The sequence below is a fragment of the Salmo trutta genome, unplaced genomic scaffold (genome assembly GCF_901001165.1).
Source record: "Salmo trutta unplaced genomic scaffold, fSalTru1.1, whole genome shotgun sequence".
NCBI classification, from domain to species: domain Eukaryota; kingdom Metazoa; phylum Chordata; class Actinopteri; order Salmoniformes; family Salmonidae; genus Salmo; species Salmo trutta.
Genome location: NW_021822480.1, coordinates 557,983 through 574,635, shown reverse-complemented (window position 1 = coordinate 574,635; position 16,653 = coordinate 557,983). Strand labels below are relative to the sequence as shown.

At 45.2% G+C, this 16,653-nt stretch overlaps 1 protein-coding gene across 1 annotated transcript; it reads left to right on the top strand.

Moving 5' to 3' along the window:
* The first annotated feature begins 430 nt into the window (after nt 1–430).
* On the top strand, nt 431–4,656 carry LOC115182392 (transmembrane protein 196-like). The gene is made up of 4 exons (XM_029744017.1): nt 431–1,235; nt 1,320–1,376; nt 2,810–3,064; nt 3,664–4,656. The coding sequence occupies exons 1-4, from the start codon at nt 1,071–1,073 to the stop codon at nt 3,748–3,750; spliced, it is 564 nt and encodes a 187-aa protein (XP_029599877.1). The 5' UTR covers nt 431–1,070; the 3' UTR covers nt 3,751–4,656.
* The last annotated feature ends 11,997 nt before the right edge of the window (nt 4,657–16,653 follow it).

Here is a 16,653-nt window from a genome sequence, read left to right as displayed (position 1 = left end):
TGTCTGGGAAACCAGCCCTACAACATGTTGCTGGGTCTTATACTACACAGGAAGTAATCCTACACATATTTCATAATGCCATAAAAAAAATTAACACTACAGTTTAAATATAATTAAGAAATAAGGCCTGAGGGGGTGTGGTATATGGCCACACCACAGCTAAGGGCTGTTCTTAACATGATGCAACGCAGAGTGCCTGTATACAGCCCTTAGCCGTGGTATATTGGCCATATACCACAAACCCCCAAGGTGCCTTATTGCTACCAATGTAATTAGAACAGGTCAAATACATGTTTGTGATACCCATGGTATATGGTCTGATTTACCACGGCTTTCAGCCAATCAGCATTCAGGGCTCGAACCACCCAGTTTATAATATGTAATAATGTGCACAAAATAAATTCAAAAATTGATTAATTCAGCAATATACTGTAACATTGGGCCATACAAGCTATGCAATTGACAATATCAAGTATTGTGCATTAGCCTATGCATTATGCATTGATTGGGTGTTTCATTTAATATTACTATTTTTATCTCCTTAGGGGCAATTCATGGGATTCGTTAGTTATATCATCTTACTAGCTAGTTACCTTAAATCACCCTCATGTATATAAACTGCACACATGAGCGCTAAAGACGTCAAGGAAGTCACGTGAGTCGCGAGCACTACAGCTGTGGGCAAGAAAAGTTTTGAGAGGTTGGCAACTGGCGAGAATGACACGTGACTGTCTTACAGTAGATCAAACACGCATACTAGCAGTCCAAATGGCTGTCCGGTGCAAATCGTGATAAATCCATGTAGACTATGACAAGATATGATTTAGAATACCGTATAAAGTCTAACAGTGGAGTATTTTTCAGAGGGAACATGTAAGTAGCCCTTACATGGTGGATCACTTGGTGGATACTGGATAGAAACATTCCCTCGCGCAAAAGTCCACCTGCGTAATTTTGATTTATGGATTAATGCTTTTAGCGCAAAAACCAATACTCGCTGCTTTTTGGCTGGTTCGAGGGGGTGACCACCACCACCACCTCTTGAATGACCCGCTGTGAAGGAATGAGTGATGCCGGACAGAGGATGTAACATCTGGAGTCTGGTGGTACTGTCGGTGTTGGAGATGGGGCTCGGTGCGTCCAGCATCGCGCTCGGGGTGTTCGGCATCATCCGAGTCCGGTCGGTTCACAAGCTGCAGCTGGGGGATGCCTCTCCTATATGGAGCGGAATTTGTGTAAGTCAAATAATTCGCTTTTGCAGTATTATTACCTCTATGGTTAATAGGAATGGGAGGGTATAACTTTTTATTTCCCCCCAGTTTCTCATCTGTGGACTATGTGGGATGGTGTGTGCAAAGAAGAGGTCAGGATTGATTGTAAGTTGATTTTATTATGATGTATTTAACGTGGGTACACTTTTAGAAAAACAAGTGCTATCTAGAACCTAAAAGGGTTATTTGGCTGTCCGCATAGGAGAACCATTTGACCGTTTGAAGAACCCTTTTTGGTTTCAGGTACAACCCCTTTGGTTCCAGGTATAACCCTTTCCACAGAGAGTTCTACCTGGAACCCAACATGTTTCTCCTATGAGGACAGCCACAGAACCATTTTTGGAACCTTTTTTTCGAAGTGCTTTTTTTCTAAGAATGTACAGTGCATGCAGTGCATTGTTGGTGTTAGAGCTTGCAAGAAAGTCATTTCATTGTACTTATGCTTGTGACTTTAAGACCCGCAACTTGAAACACACCTAGGGCCAGTGGTGTAAAATACTTAGGTAAAAATACTTGAAGGTACTACTAAAGTAGTTTTTTGGGGTATCTGTATACTTTACTATTTATATTTTTGACTACATTTACTTCACTACATTCCTAAAGAAAATGTCATTTTTACTTCTATTCATTTTCCCTAACACCCAAAGTACTTTTTACATTTTGAATGCTTAGCAGGATAGAAACATTTTCAAATTCATGCACTTATCAAGAGAACATCCCTGGTCATCCCCAGTGCCTCTGATCAGTTAGACTCACTAAACACACATACTGCGTTTGTAATGTCTGAGTGTTGGAGTGTGCCCCTGACTTTCTGTAAATAAAAGAAAAACAAGAAAATTGTGCGGTCTGGCTTGCCTAATATAAGGAATTTGAAATGATTTATACTTTTACTTTTGATACTTAAGTATATTTAAAACCAAATACTTTTAGACTTTTACTCAAGTAGTATTTTACTGGGTGACTTTCACTTTTACTTGAGTCATTTTCTAATAAGGTATCTTTACTTTTACTCAAGTTTGACATTTGGGTACTTTTTCCACCACTGCCTAGGGCCAGCTCCAGGCATAAGTAACATCACTTAGGGCCCCAGGCCGCTAGAGAACTCAGTCAGGATCTCAACTTACTGTTCACAGTTAACGTTACAATAGTAGAATACACAAGGTGCAAGTTCACCATTTGGTTGTGCATCAGCAGTTTTGCTCTTGTTTTGTCAGTCACTGACAGTCACTCAATTAGTCACGTCAGCGAAACATTTTTAGATTGGTAAATTAGTCTAGCCAGCCATCTAAACTTGTAGTAATAATGCCTGCATACCAACCAGGCATGCAGGGCACGTGCCCAGTGGCCCTGACCTGCAGGGGGGCCCCCATTGTTTTGTTAGTCACTCTCACTCAGATATCATTTACATGGCATAAGTCATGGCAAAATGTGTAGAACTGTAGGAAATTAACTTTAAAACTGCAAAACTGTCTCTCTACCCCATGGCAAAAAGTGTAGAATTGCAAAAAAATGTGCTTTAAAACTGTCTCTCTCTTCAGATGATCCTATTTTCAGCCTGCTGTATCTGTGGGTTGATCAGTGGGATCCTAAACTTCCAGTTTGTGCGTGTGGTGGCAAAGCGTCCTGATGCCTTGCCGTCCCTCTACCTGGCCATCATGGTGATGGCCTGCCTGGGCATCGGAGTGTCCATCCTGTTTACCTGGCTCACCTGTCGTCTGGCCAGCAGCGAACAGCAGAGGATGTACCTGGAGAGAGAGCTGTCCCTGCACCACTCCCATGAGATGAATGAAAAGGTGAGCTCAGATAAAACATGAACGGAAAAGTCAATAATAATCTAGAATTGGACAGAGTGAATGGTCTGTCATTTCTGTCACTATGTATTTCTAAAGCAGTGGTTGCCTACTCCGGTCCTCCAGTACCCACAACACTACACATTATTATTGTAGCCCGACAAGCACACCTCATTCAACTTGTCTACTAACTATCAGGCCCTCAATGAGTTGAATGGGGCATGTTTGTCCGGGGCTACAACAAACATGTGTCCTGATGTTGGTACTGGAGGACTGGAGTTGGGAACCACTGTTCTGAAGAGGGATATGAACGCACCACAGGAGGTTGGTGGAACCTTACTTGGGGAGGACGGGCTCATGGTAATGACTGGAGCAGAATGAGTGGAATGTTATCAAATGCATCAAACTCATGTTTTCCATGTGCTTGATGCCATTCCATCTACTCCGTTCCAGACATTATTATGAGCCGTCCTCCTCTCAGCAGCCTCCACTGAAGTGAACCTATTTTTATTCGCTCTGCATAAGAGTGTCTGCGAACTATAATGATGAAAAGTCCTAATTGAGAAGCTCATATAACCCTGCTGTACTACTGTTTATTCCAGGAGTTGGCTGAGAGATCTGAGAGAGCAGCCAGCATTCCCCAGATCTCCTTCAATGGAAAGTCCTCACCTCCATTGTCATTAGGCTGAAGCCCAGCTGTGTTACTGTATTCAAAGCAACATGGAGACAATGTTGGTTCCATACAACACCAACGGTTGCAGGGCACGTGATCTCTTGCAATTAACTGATACACAAAGGAATCAACTGAAGTTACGGCAACACTATGAGAAGGCGCTGTGAGATTTGACAAACGGCTTACCAGTGACGATGTAGGCTGAATGATGCACCTGGATAGTCCCCAGACATGGCTTTGGGGGACATGGAAACAGCAGATAGAGGGGACAAAGCTATGGCACATCCAAAGGCTCAAAAAGAACAACTAAACCACTTGAGATTGTCAGTGTTGAGACGGTGAAAGACATAACTGCTTCAGGGTTTGACTGGTCATAGAGATCATGTCATACAGTGGAAGTGGTTTCCAGTACTATTATTTATTTTAATGATTATTTATTATTTAAATATATGTTTGTTTATTCATAAGCATGCAAATATAATAACATCCCATCTGTGATAGGTTTTTACAATTTAGAGCATTATAATGAATTAAAGGTTTAATGATGGTGATGGATGATGACTACGATGGATGATGATGATGATGATGACTACAGTGGATGATGATGTTGATGGTGATGATGTTGATGGCTTTATTGTATCCATTAGGAAATTCATTCTATATGAATTAGTATATTTGGCAGCAGACCACCACCAGTAGGAGGCAGTAGTGATAGTTATATTCCCCACTAGAGGGAGCACTCCATCTTTTTAACTTATATTCTTACCAAACGGCACCCTATTACCTACATAGTGCACTACTTTTGACCAGAGCCCTGTGGTCAATAGTAGTGCACTATATAGGGAATTGGGACTCAGATGTTGAATCTTGTAGTAGAACATTTGAACAGCATAATAAATATGGAAGGTTATGGATAAATGAGCAGAGTGTTGCAGACAGATTGAAATTGCAGTCCTACTTCCTGTGTATCCCTGAGCAAAGCCCTTAACCTGAAAATATCCAGTCCTATTTATGGAAATGTTGTCCAGAGAAGATAAGCACAGCATGGAAGGACAAGGAAAAACATTCCATGAATTTACATTTATGTATTCTCTTACCGACTCCCTCATCCCTTGCAAAGTAAGAATACAGATTATGGGTTACATCCCAAATGGCACGCTATTCCCTACACAGTGCATTACTTTTGACCAGGGCCCATAGGGAGGGTGCCATTTGGAACACAGTGAGACTATATCCCAGGGAGCTGTGAGAACCACCAGAACTTCCTGTAAAGTGAAACCTGGTCCTTCCATGGCCACCCCTCCTCTCATAGGGACATTGGACAGGGTGAGACCTCCCAAACAAAGCTCCCCTCAAGGTCCTCACCCAGTTATTTGTACCATAAATCTGTTGCCACGGTGAACTACGTGGGGGTGTGGGAGACTGACTGCTAGGTTTTTACTCTTTCCCCTTTTTGGTGAAAAACCAAAATGCTGTTTCACCTGGCTCTAGTCCTGACTGGCTGACTGACCAACTGACTGACTGGCTGACTGACTGACTGTTTCACCTGGCTCTAGTCCTGACTGGCTGACTGACCAACTGACTGACTGGCTGACTGACTGACTGTTTCACCTGGCTCTAGTCCTGACTGGCTGACTGACCAACTGACTGACTGGCTGACTGACTGACTGTTTCGCCTGGCTCTAGTCCTGACTGGCTGACTGACCAACTGACTGACTGTTTCACCTGGCTCTAGTCCTGACTGGCTGACTGACCAACTGACTGACTGTTTCACCTGGCTCTAGTCCTGACTGGCTGACTGACCAACTGACTGACTGTTTCACCTGGCTCTAGTTCTGACTGGCTGACTGACTGACTGTTTCACCTGGCTCTAGTCCTGACTGGCTGACTGACCGACTGACTGACTGGCTGACTGACTGACTGTTTCACCTGGCTCTAGTCCTGACTGACTGACTGACCAACTGACTGACTGTTTCACCTGGCTCTAGTCCTGACTGGCTGACTGACCAACTGACTGACTGTTTCACCTGGCTCTAGTTCTGACTGGCTGACTGACTGACTGTTTCACCTGGCTCTAGTCCTGACTGACTGACTGTTTCACCTGGCTCTAGTCCCAGCCAGATAACTGACTGACTGTTTCACCTGGCTCTAGTCAAAAGCCAGATAACTAACTGACTGTTTCACCTGGCTCTAGGGCTGACTGTTTCGCCTGGCTCTAGTCCTGACCAGCTAACTGACTGGCTGATTGGTTGACTGGCTGACTGACGACTGACTAGCTGGCTGACTGGCTGACTAACTGACTGGCTGACTGACTAACTTACTGACTGGCTGACTGACTAAATAACTGACTGACTGACTAACCTGGCTGACCGACTGGCTGGCTAACTAACTGACTGGCTGGCTGACTGGCTAACTGACTGACAGACTAACTGACTGGCTGACTGGCTGACTGTTTGACCTGGCTCTAGTTCTGACTGGCTGACTGACTGACTGTTTCACCTGGCTCTAGTCCTGACTGGCTGACTGTTTCACCTGGCTCTACTCCCAGCCAGCCAGCTAACTGACTGACTGGTTGACTGGCTAACTAACTGACTGACTGGCTGACTGTTTCACCTGGCTCTACTCCCAGCCAGCTAACCGACTGACTGACCGACTGGCTGGCTGACTAACTGACCGGCTGACTGACTGGCTGAGTGACTGGCTGACTAATTGACTAACAGACTGGCTGACTGGCTGCCTGACTGGCTGCCTGACTGGCTGCCTGACTGGCTGCCTGACTGGCTGCCTGACTGGCTGCCTGACTGGCTGCCTGACTGGCTGCCTGACTGGCTGACTAACTGTCTGACTGACTGACTAACTGACTGGCTGACTGCCAATAATAACTTCTTCTATTATTCATTGGTATTTGTTTTTCCTTCATGAGAGACTTTAGGGGAAGAGCTCAGACCGACATATGCCATCTTTGATGTTTTCAGGGAATGATGAGTGAGTACTACAGTGATGGATCAGTGGATGTGTTCCAATGACACCCTATTCCCTTTATAGTGCTCTACTTGTGACCAGGACCCATAGGGCATATATAGGGAGCCATTTGAGATGCACACGATGTTGCCCCGGTGGAGAGGTCCATACTGTACTGTCTGTCTGTCTGCCTATGTGTCTGTCTGTTTCTGTCTGTCTGTGTGTCTGTCTGTTTCTGTCTGTCTGTCTGTCTGCCTATCTGTCTGTCTGTTTCTGTCTGTTTCTGTCTGTCTGCCTATGTGTCTGTCTGTCTGCCTGTGTGTCTGTCTGTTTCTGTCTGTCTGTCTGTTTCTGTCTGTCTGCCTATGTGTCTGTCTGTCTGCCTGTGTGTCTGTCTGTTTCTGTCTGTCTGCCTATGTGTCTGTCTGTTTCTGCCTGTCTGTCTGTCTGTCTGCCTATGTGTCTGTCTGTTTCTGTCTGTCTGCCTGTGTGTCTGTTTCTGTCTGTCTGTCTGCCTGTTTCTGTTTGTCTGCCTCTGTGTCTGTCTGTCTGCCTGTGTCTGTCTGACTCTGTCTATCTGTCTGTCTGACTATGTTTCTGTGTGTATGCCTGCCTGCCTGCCTGCCTGCCTGCCTGCCTGCCTGCCTCAGAAGGGAGTGTCTGATGATATATGACTGAAGGTTAATCCTGGAGCCACAGAAAGAGCCAGCCCCCACAATATTTGGGAGGTGATTTGTACACAGAGCAGACTGAGATAGAGTCCCAAATGGCACCCTATTCCCTACATAGTGCATGGTGCCCTATGGGTCCTGGTCAAAAGTAGTGCACTAAAAAGGGAATAGGGTGTCATTTGGGATGCATGCTGAGTGTGTGTGTGTGTGTGAGTGTTGTTCTTTCTGCACTGAATATCAATGTAGATTTTTTTTAGGTGAACAACAGACATCCCACAGGTTCAGCCACAAGTGTTCTGTGATCATACAGGTCTCATTTTACACTCCGTGCTTGACTTGGACTGAAATACGGGCCGCTACTCATTTTGGGTGCTGGTAGCGTTTATATTTAGGTGCAATACTTCTGAGGTAATATTCAACAGGAGGAAGAGGAACACAAGCAGAATAACATTAGAGGTGCCTGTACTCAGTTCCAGTGAGTTTCTGCCATAATCAAGTACTGTTTACACCTGATATTTACTTCTATCATCACTTATATACTGTACTGGACGTATATGTGGTATCATGTTGATTACATAACTCATGTTTTTTTGTCCTTTGGTTAATATTGTACTATCGACTGTAGTATTCTTTCAGTCGTGTGTGAGCGAACAGAAGATTTTGGACTGGGAATTAGACTGCAGTACACTGTCAATCCAAGGGGTGGCACTATCCTATTGTGAGTAAAACTATTTCCATCCAACATCCCCATACATCACAAGCTGCCCTTAATATACACAGCTGACCTGTGCTGTTTCCATTGTATACCACAGGGATTGATTGAGAAAGAGTCTATCCCATCATGACTTGTAGTCCAAGAAAAGGGCAGGGATTATTCATAAAGTAAAGGGCATGTACAGTACCAGTAAAACGTTTGGACACACCTACTCATTCCAGTGTCTTACCTTTATTTTTACAGAATCCTGTATTAACCAAGAAAGGGTTAAACAAATCCAAAATATATTTTAAATTTGAGAATCTTCACCCTTTGCCTTAATGAGAGCTTTGCACACGCTCTTGGCATTCTCTCAACCAGCTTCATGGAATTCATTTAAAATAACAGGTGTGCCTTGTTAAAAGTTAATTTGTGGAATTTCTTTCCTTAATGTGTTTGAGCCAATCAGTTGTGTTGTGACAAGGTAGGGGGGTATACAGAAGATAGCTCTATTTGGTAAAAGACCAAGTTCATATTATGGCAAGAACAGCTCAAATTAGCAAAGAGAAATGACAGTCCATCCTTAAATCAAATCAAATCAAAGTGTATTTGTCACGTGCGCCGAATACAACAGGTGTAGACCTTACAGTGAAATGCTTACTTACAGGCTCTAACCAATAGTGCAAAAAAGGTATTTGGTGAACAATAGGTAGGTAAAGAAATAAAACAACAGTAAAAAGGCAGGCTATATACAGTAGCGAGGCTATAAAAGTAGCAAGGCTACATAAAGACACCGGTTAGTCAGGCTGGTTGAGGTAGTATGTACATGTAGAAATGGTTAAAGTGACTATGCATATATGATGAACAGAGAGTAGCAGTAGCGTAAAAGAGGGATTGGCGGTGGTGGGTGGGACTCAATACAGATAGCCCGGTTAGCCAGTGTGCAGGAGCACTGGTTGGTCGGCCCAATTGAGGTAGTATGTACATGAATGTATAGTTAAAGTGACTATGCATATATGATAAACAGAGAGTAGCAGCAGCGTAAAAAGAGGGGTTGGGGGGGCACACAGTGCATATATATCCGGGTAGCCATTTGATTACCTGTTCAGGAGTCTTATGGCTTGGGGGTAAAAACTGTTGAGAAGCCTTTTTATCGTAGACTTGGCACTCCGGTACCGCTTGCCATGCGGTAGTAGAGAGAACATTCTATGACTGGGGTGGCTGGGCTCTTTGACAATTTCTAGGGCCTTCCTCTGACACCGGCTGGTGTAGAGGTCCTGGATGGCAGGCAGCTTAGCCCCAGTGATGTACTGGGCCGTACGCACTACCCTCTGTAGTGCCTTGCGGTCAGAGGCCGAGCAATTGCCGTACCAGGCAGTGATGCAACCAGTCAGGATGCTCTTGATATTGCAGCTATAGAACCTTTTGAGGATCTCAGGACCCATGCCAAGTCTTTTTAGTTTCCTGAGGGAGAATAGGCTTTGTCGTGCCCTCTTCACGACTGTCTTGGTGTGTTTGGACCATTCTAGTTTGTTGTTGATGTGGACACCAAGGAACTTGAAGCTCTCAACCTGCTCCACTACAGCCCCGTCAATGAGAATGGGGGCGTGCTCGGTCCTCCTTTTCCTGTAGTCTACAATCATCTCTTTAGTCTTGGTTACGTTGAGGGATAGGCTGTTATTCTGGCACCACCCAGCCAGGTCTCTGACCTCCTCCCTATAGGCTGTCACGTCGTTGTCGGTGATCAGGCCTACCACTGTTGTGTCATCTGCAAACTTAATAATGGTGTTGGAGTTGTGCCTGGCCATGCAGTCGTGGGTAAACAGGGAGTACAGGAGGGGACTGAGCACGCACCCCTGGGGAGCTCCAGTGTTGAGGATCAGCGTGGCAGATGTGTTGCTACCTAGCCTCACCACCTGGGGACAGCCCGTCAGGAAGTCCAGGATCCAGTTGCAGAGGGAGGTGTTTAGTCCCAGGAACCTTAGCTTAGTGATGCGCTTTGAGGGTACTATGGTGTTGAACGCTGAGCTGTAGTCAATGAATAGCATTCTCACATAAGTGTTCCTTTTGTCCAGGTGGGAAAGGGCAGTGTGGAGTGCAATAGAGATTGCATCATCGGTGGATCTGTTTCGGAGGTATGCAAATTGGAGTGGGTCTAGGGTTTCTGGGATAATGGTGTTGATGTGGGCCATTACCAACCTTTCAAAGCACTTCATGGCTACAGACGTTAGTGCTACGGGTCTGTAGTCATTTAGGCAGGTTGCCTTTGTGTTCTTGGGCACAGGGACTATGGTGGTCTGCTTGAAACATGTTGGTATTACAGACTCAATCAGGGACATGTTGAAAATGTCAGTGAAGACACCTGCCAGTTGGTCAGCACATGCCCGGAGCACACGTCCTGGTAATCCGTCTGGCCCCGCAGCCTTGTGTATGTTGACCTGTTTAAAGGTCTTACTCACGTCGGCTACGGAGAGCGTGATCACACAGTCGTCTGGAACAGCTGATGTTCTCATGCATGCCTCAGTGTTGCTTTCCTCGAAGCGAGCATAGAAGTGATTTAGCTTGTCTGGTAGGCTCGTGTCACTGGGCAGCTCGTGGCTGTGTTTCCCTTTGTAGTCTGTAATAGTTTGCAAGCCCTGCCACATAAGATGAGTGTCGGAGCCGGTGTAGTATGATTCAACCTTAGCCCTGTATTGACACTTTGCCTGTTTGATGGTTTGTCGCATGGCATAGCAGGATTTCTTGTAAGCTTCCGGGTTAGAGTCACGCACCTTGAAAGCGGCAGCTCTACCCTTTAGCTCAGTGCGAATGTTGCCTGTAATCCATGGCTTCTGGTTGGGGTATGTACGTACAGTCACTGTGGGGACGACGTCCTCGATGCACTTTTGATAAAGCCAATGACTGATGTGGTGTACTCCTCAATGCCATCTGAAGAATCCCGGAACATGTTCCAGTCTGTGATTGCAAAACAGTCCTGTAGTTTAGCATCTGCTTCATCTGACCACTTTTTTATAGACCGAGTCACTGGTGCTTCCTGCTTACATTTTTGCTTGTAAGCAGGAATCAGGAGGATAGAGTTGTGGTCGGATTTACCAAATGGAGGGCGAGGGAGAGCTTTGTACGCGTCTCTGTGTGTGGAGTACAGGTGATCTAGAATTTTTTTCCCTCTGGTTGCACATTTAACATTTGATGGAAATTTGGTAGAACTGATTTAAATTTACCTGCATTAAAGTCTCCGGCCACTAGGAGCGCCGCCTCTGGGTGAGTGGTTTCCTGTTTGCTTATTTCCTTATAGAGCTGACTGAGTGCTGAGTGCTATCTTAGTGCCAGCATTTGTCTGTGGTGGTAAATAAACAGCCACGAAAAGTATAGCTGAAAACTCTCTAGGCAAGTAGTGTGGCCTGCAATTTATCACAATATACTCTACTTCAGGTGAGCAAAATCTAGAGACTTCCTTAGATTTCGTGCACCAACTGTTGTTTACAAATATGCACAGACCGGCCCCCCTCGTCTTACCGGAGTGTGCTGTTCTATCTTGCCGGTGCAGCGTATATCCTGCTAGCTGAATATCCATGTCGTCATTCAGCCACGATTCCGTGAAACATAGGATATTACAGTTTTTGATGTCCCATTGGTAGGATATTCATAATCGTACCTTGTCTAGCCTGTTTGGGATAGGCGGGACACCTCGACAACATCCGGTGAAATGGCAGAGCGCCAAATTCAAATGAAATTACTATAAATATTAAACTTTCATGAAAGCACAAGTGTAATACATCAAAATAAAGCTTAACTTGTTGTTAATCCAGCCGCCATGTCAGATTTCAAAAAGGCTTTACGGCGAAAGCAAACCATGTGACTATCTGAGGACAGAGCCCAGCACACAAATGCATAACAAATCATTTTCAACCAGGGAGTTGCGACACGATAGTCAGAAATAGCGATATAATATATGCCTTACCTTTGAATATTTTCTTCTGTTGGCACTCCAAAAGGTCCCAGTTACATTACAAATGGTCCTTTTGTTCGATAAAGTCCTTCTTTATATCCATAAAAACTCAGTTTAGCTGGCGCGCTTCAGTCAATAATCCACTCGGTTTCCCCCCTTCAAAATGCATACAAAATGAATCCCAAACGTTACCAAGAAACTTATCCAAACAAGTCAATCAACATTTATAATCAAACCTTAGGTACCCTAATATGCAAATAAACTATACAATTTAAGAGGGAGAGTCGTTATTGTCTTTACCGGAGAAAAATACCAAAGAATGCGCTCTCATTCACACGCTTGGAAACACTACAGCCAAAATGGGAGCCACCTAGAAAAACTACAATTTCTGGCTCATTTTTCCAAAAACCAGCCTGAAACGCTTTCTAAAGACTTTTTACATCTAGTGGAAGCCATAGGAACTGAAATCGGGCAAGATTTCGCCCTATTATAAAAGTGGCAGCCATTGAAATCAGTGGTAGGATTAATTTTTTTGGGGGGGCGGATGGTTTGTCCTCGGGGTTTCACCTGCCATTTCAGTTCTGTTATACTCACAGACACTATTTTAACAGTTTTAGAAACTTTAGAGTGTTTTCCATCCAAATCTATCAAGTATATGCATATCCTAGCTTCTGGACCTGAGTAGCAGGCAGTTTACTTTGGGCATGCTTATCATCCGGACATCAAAATACCGCCCCCTATCCCAAAGAAGCTAGTTTATTGTCCAATGATTGCACGTTGGCGAGTAGTATTGACGATAACAACAGCTTTCCCACTCGCCTTTTTCGGGTCCTGACCAGGCATCCGGCTCTTTGTCCTCTGTAACTGTGTCGCTTCCTCTTGCAAATAACGGGGATGTTGGCCCTGTCGGGTGTTTGAAGAATGTCCTGTGCGTCTTGCTTGTTGAAGAAAAAATCTTTGTCTAGTCCGAGGTGAGTGATTGCTGTCTTGATATCCAGAAGCTCTTTTTTTTGCCGTAAGATACGGTTGCAGAAACATTATGTGCAAAATAAGTTACAAATTACTTTAAGACATGAAGGATAAGTCAATCAGGAAAGTGTAAAGAACTTTGAAAGTTTCTTCAAGTGCAGTCACATAAACCGTCAAGCACAATGATGAAACTGGCTCTCATGAGGACCGCCATAGGAAAAGAAGACCCAGAGTTACCTCTGCTGCAGAGGATAGAGTTAACTGCACTTCAGAAATTGCAGCCCAAATAAATGCTTCACAGAGTTCAAGTAACAGACACATCTCAACATCAACTGTTCAGAGGAGACTGCGTGAATCAGGCCTTCATGGTCGAATTGCTGCAAAGAAACCACTACTAAAGGACACCAATAAGAAGAAGATACTTGGTTGGGCCAAGAAACACAAGCAATGGACATTAGACCGGTGGAAATCTGTCCTTTGGTCTGATAAGTCCACATTTTAGATTTTTGGTTCCAATCTCCGTTTCTTTGTGAGACACAGAGTAGGTGAACGGATTATCTCTGCATATGTGGTTCCCACGTCAAGCATGGAGGAGGAGGTGTGATGTGTGGAGGTGCTTTTAATGACACACTTAAACAGCATGGCTACCACAATATTATGCAGTGATATGCCATCCCATCTGGTTTGCGCTTATCATTTGTTTTTCAACAGGCCAATGACCCAACACAGCTCCAGGCTGTGTAAGGGCTATTTGACCAAGAAGGAGAGTGATGGAGTGCTGCATCAGATGACCTGGCCTCCACAATCACCTGACCTCAACCCATTTGAGATGGTTTGGGATTAGTTGGACCACAGAGTGAAGGAAAAGCAGCCACAAAGTGCTCAGCATATGTGGGAACTCCTTCAAAACCTTTGGAAAAGCATTCCAGGTGAAGCTGGTTGAGAGAATGCCAAGAGTGTGTAGCGCTGTCATCAAGGCAATGGGTGGCTACTTTGAAGAATCTAAAATGCAAAATATGTTTTGATTTGTTTAACACTTTTTTGGTTACTACATGATTCCATATGTGTTATTTCATAGTTTTGATGTCTTCACTATTATTCTACAATGTAGAAAATAGTAAAAATTAAGAAAAACCCTTGAATGACTAGGTGACTGGTGTACTGTATGTTGTGGTATCAAAAGACGAGGAACTGATTGAAACATGCACTTTGTGTTCCTGTATATTCAGTCTGAATGAGCTCTTTATGTCTGTGTTGATAAAAAGGGGTTAAAGGCATGAGAACAGTATACCGTGTCTAATACCATGTTATTTTGGATTGTCCTTTGCTATTATTTTCTCTGTTTTCCTTTCTCTCCTAGTAATCCACTGCCTCTCCATTTGCTCGCTGTAAGAAGTTTTAATCTGCAAACTCATAGAGATTAATGGTTCTTTATAATCTTTTGGAATTTGTGGGTTTACTAGAGTCTAGACAAAAGTAAATGTTCACTTCAGCCAACCTGAAAAGAAGAACGTTGCCAGAGGGTGTAGTTCTGGTTTAAAGGGGCAATCTGGGATTGGTACATCCGTATTTCAACTTTTACATTAATGATGTATAGTCTTTGCTTTTGTATGAATCTGAGATTTTCCATTTAAGGGGTCTCTCTTATGAGTCCATTAACAGCCTGTAACTAACACCTCAAAAATTTAACAAACAAAAAAATGGACCTCCAAAACCCCTATCTATCCAATAACACACCCATAACATTGCAAGAAGACAGGATTCTGAGGTGTTCTGGGTTGTGTCTCAAATGGCACCCTATTCCCAATATAGTGTACTACTTTTGACAAGAGCCTTATGGGCCCTAGTCAAAAGTAGTGCACTATATAAGGAATAGGGTTCTTTGGGCCCTGGACAAAAGTAGTGCATTATATAGAGAATAGGGTGCCATGTGGGACACAGACCTGTTGTATACAGAGGGGTTCTGCTTGTTAGTATGTGTAACCAGAGTCCTTGGCCTCTCGAAGCCTGATTACCGTCTTTGAGCTTGAGTTTCAAAGGCTGACGTGTCTAAGAGACGTCCACAAATCACAGTTCTGAACAGAAGCATTCTTCTGTCCTCTGGGGTATACAGGGCTTCGTCTGGTTCCCCTCTGTGATATATGCTGAGGCCAAGAAGTCATGTAGCTATTAATTTATTAGCCCCTTGATTTATGTACACTATAAAAACACTGGTAGTGTCTGCCCCATCCCTCCATCCCTCCATCCCCCATCCCTCCATCCCTCTATTCCTCCATCCCTCTATCCATCCCCCATCCCCATCCCTCCATCCCTCCATCCCCCATCCCTCTATCCATCTATCCCCCATCCCTCCATCCCTCCATCCCCCATCCCTCCATCCCTCCATCCCCCATCCCTCTATACCTCCATCCCCCATCCCTCTATCCATCCCTCTATCCATCCCCCATCCCTCTATCCCTCTATCCATCTATCCCCCATCCCTCCATCCCTCCATCCCTCTATACCTCCATCCCCCATCCCTCGATCCATCCCTCTATCCCTCCATCCCTCTATTCCTCCATCCCCCATCCCTCTATCCCTCTATCCCTCCATCCCTCTATCCCTCCATCCCTCTATTCCTCCATCCCCCATCCCTCTATCCATCCCCCATCCCTCCATCCCTCTATCCCTCCATCACTCTATCCCTCTATCCCTCCATCCCTCTATTCCTCCATCCCCCATCCCTCTATCCATCCCCATCCCTCTATCCATCCCCATCCCTCTATCCATCCCTCCATCCCTCTATCCCTCTATTCCTCCATCCCCCATCCCTCTATCCATCCCCCATCCCTCTATCCCTCTATTCCTCCATCCCCCATCCCTCTATCCATCCCCCATCCCTCTATCCATCCCCCATCCCTCTATCCATCCCTCCATCCCTCCATCCCTCTATTCCTCCATCCCCCATCCCTCTATCCATCCCCATCCCTCTATCCATCCCTCCATCCCTCTATCCCTCTATTCCTCCATCCCCCATCCCTCTATCCATCCCCATCCCTCTATCCATCCCCATCCCTCTATCCATCCCTCCATCCCTCTATCCCTCTATTCCTCCATCCCCCATCCCTCTATCCATCCCCCATCCCTCCATCCCTCTCTCCATTCCTCTATCCCACCATCCCTCTCTCTATCCCTCATCCCTCTCTATCCCTCATCCCCCATCCCTCTCCCTCCATCCCTCTATCCCTCCATCCCTCTCTCTCCATCCCTCATCCCTCTCTCCATCCCTCTATCCCTCCATCCTCCATCCCCCATCGCTCTATCCATCCCTCTATCCATCCCCCATCCCTCTATCCCTCTATCCATCTATCCCCCATCCCTCCATCCCTCCATCCCTCTATACCTCCATCCCCCATCCCTCGATCCATCCCTCTATCCCTCCATCCCTCTATTCCTCCATCCCCCATCCCTCTATCCCTCTATCCCTCCATCCCTCTATCCCTCCATCCCTCTATTCCTCCATCCCCCATCCCTCTATCCATCCCCCATCCCTCCATCCCTCTATCCCTCCATCACTCTATCCCTCTATCCCTCCATCCCTCTATTCCTCCATCCCCCATCCCTCTATCCATCCCCATCCCTCTATCCATCCCCATCCCTCTATCCATCCCTCCATCCCTCTATCCCTCTATTCCT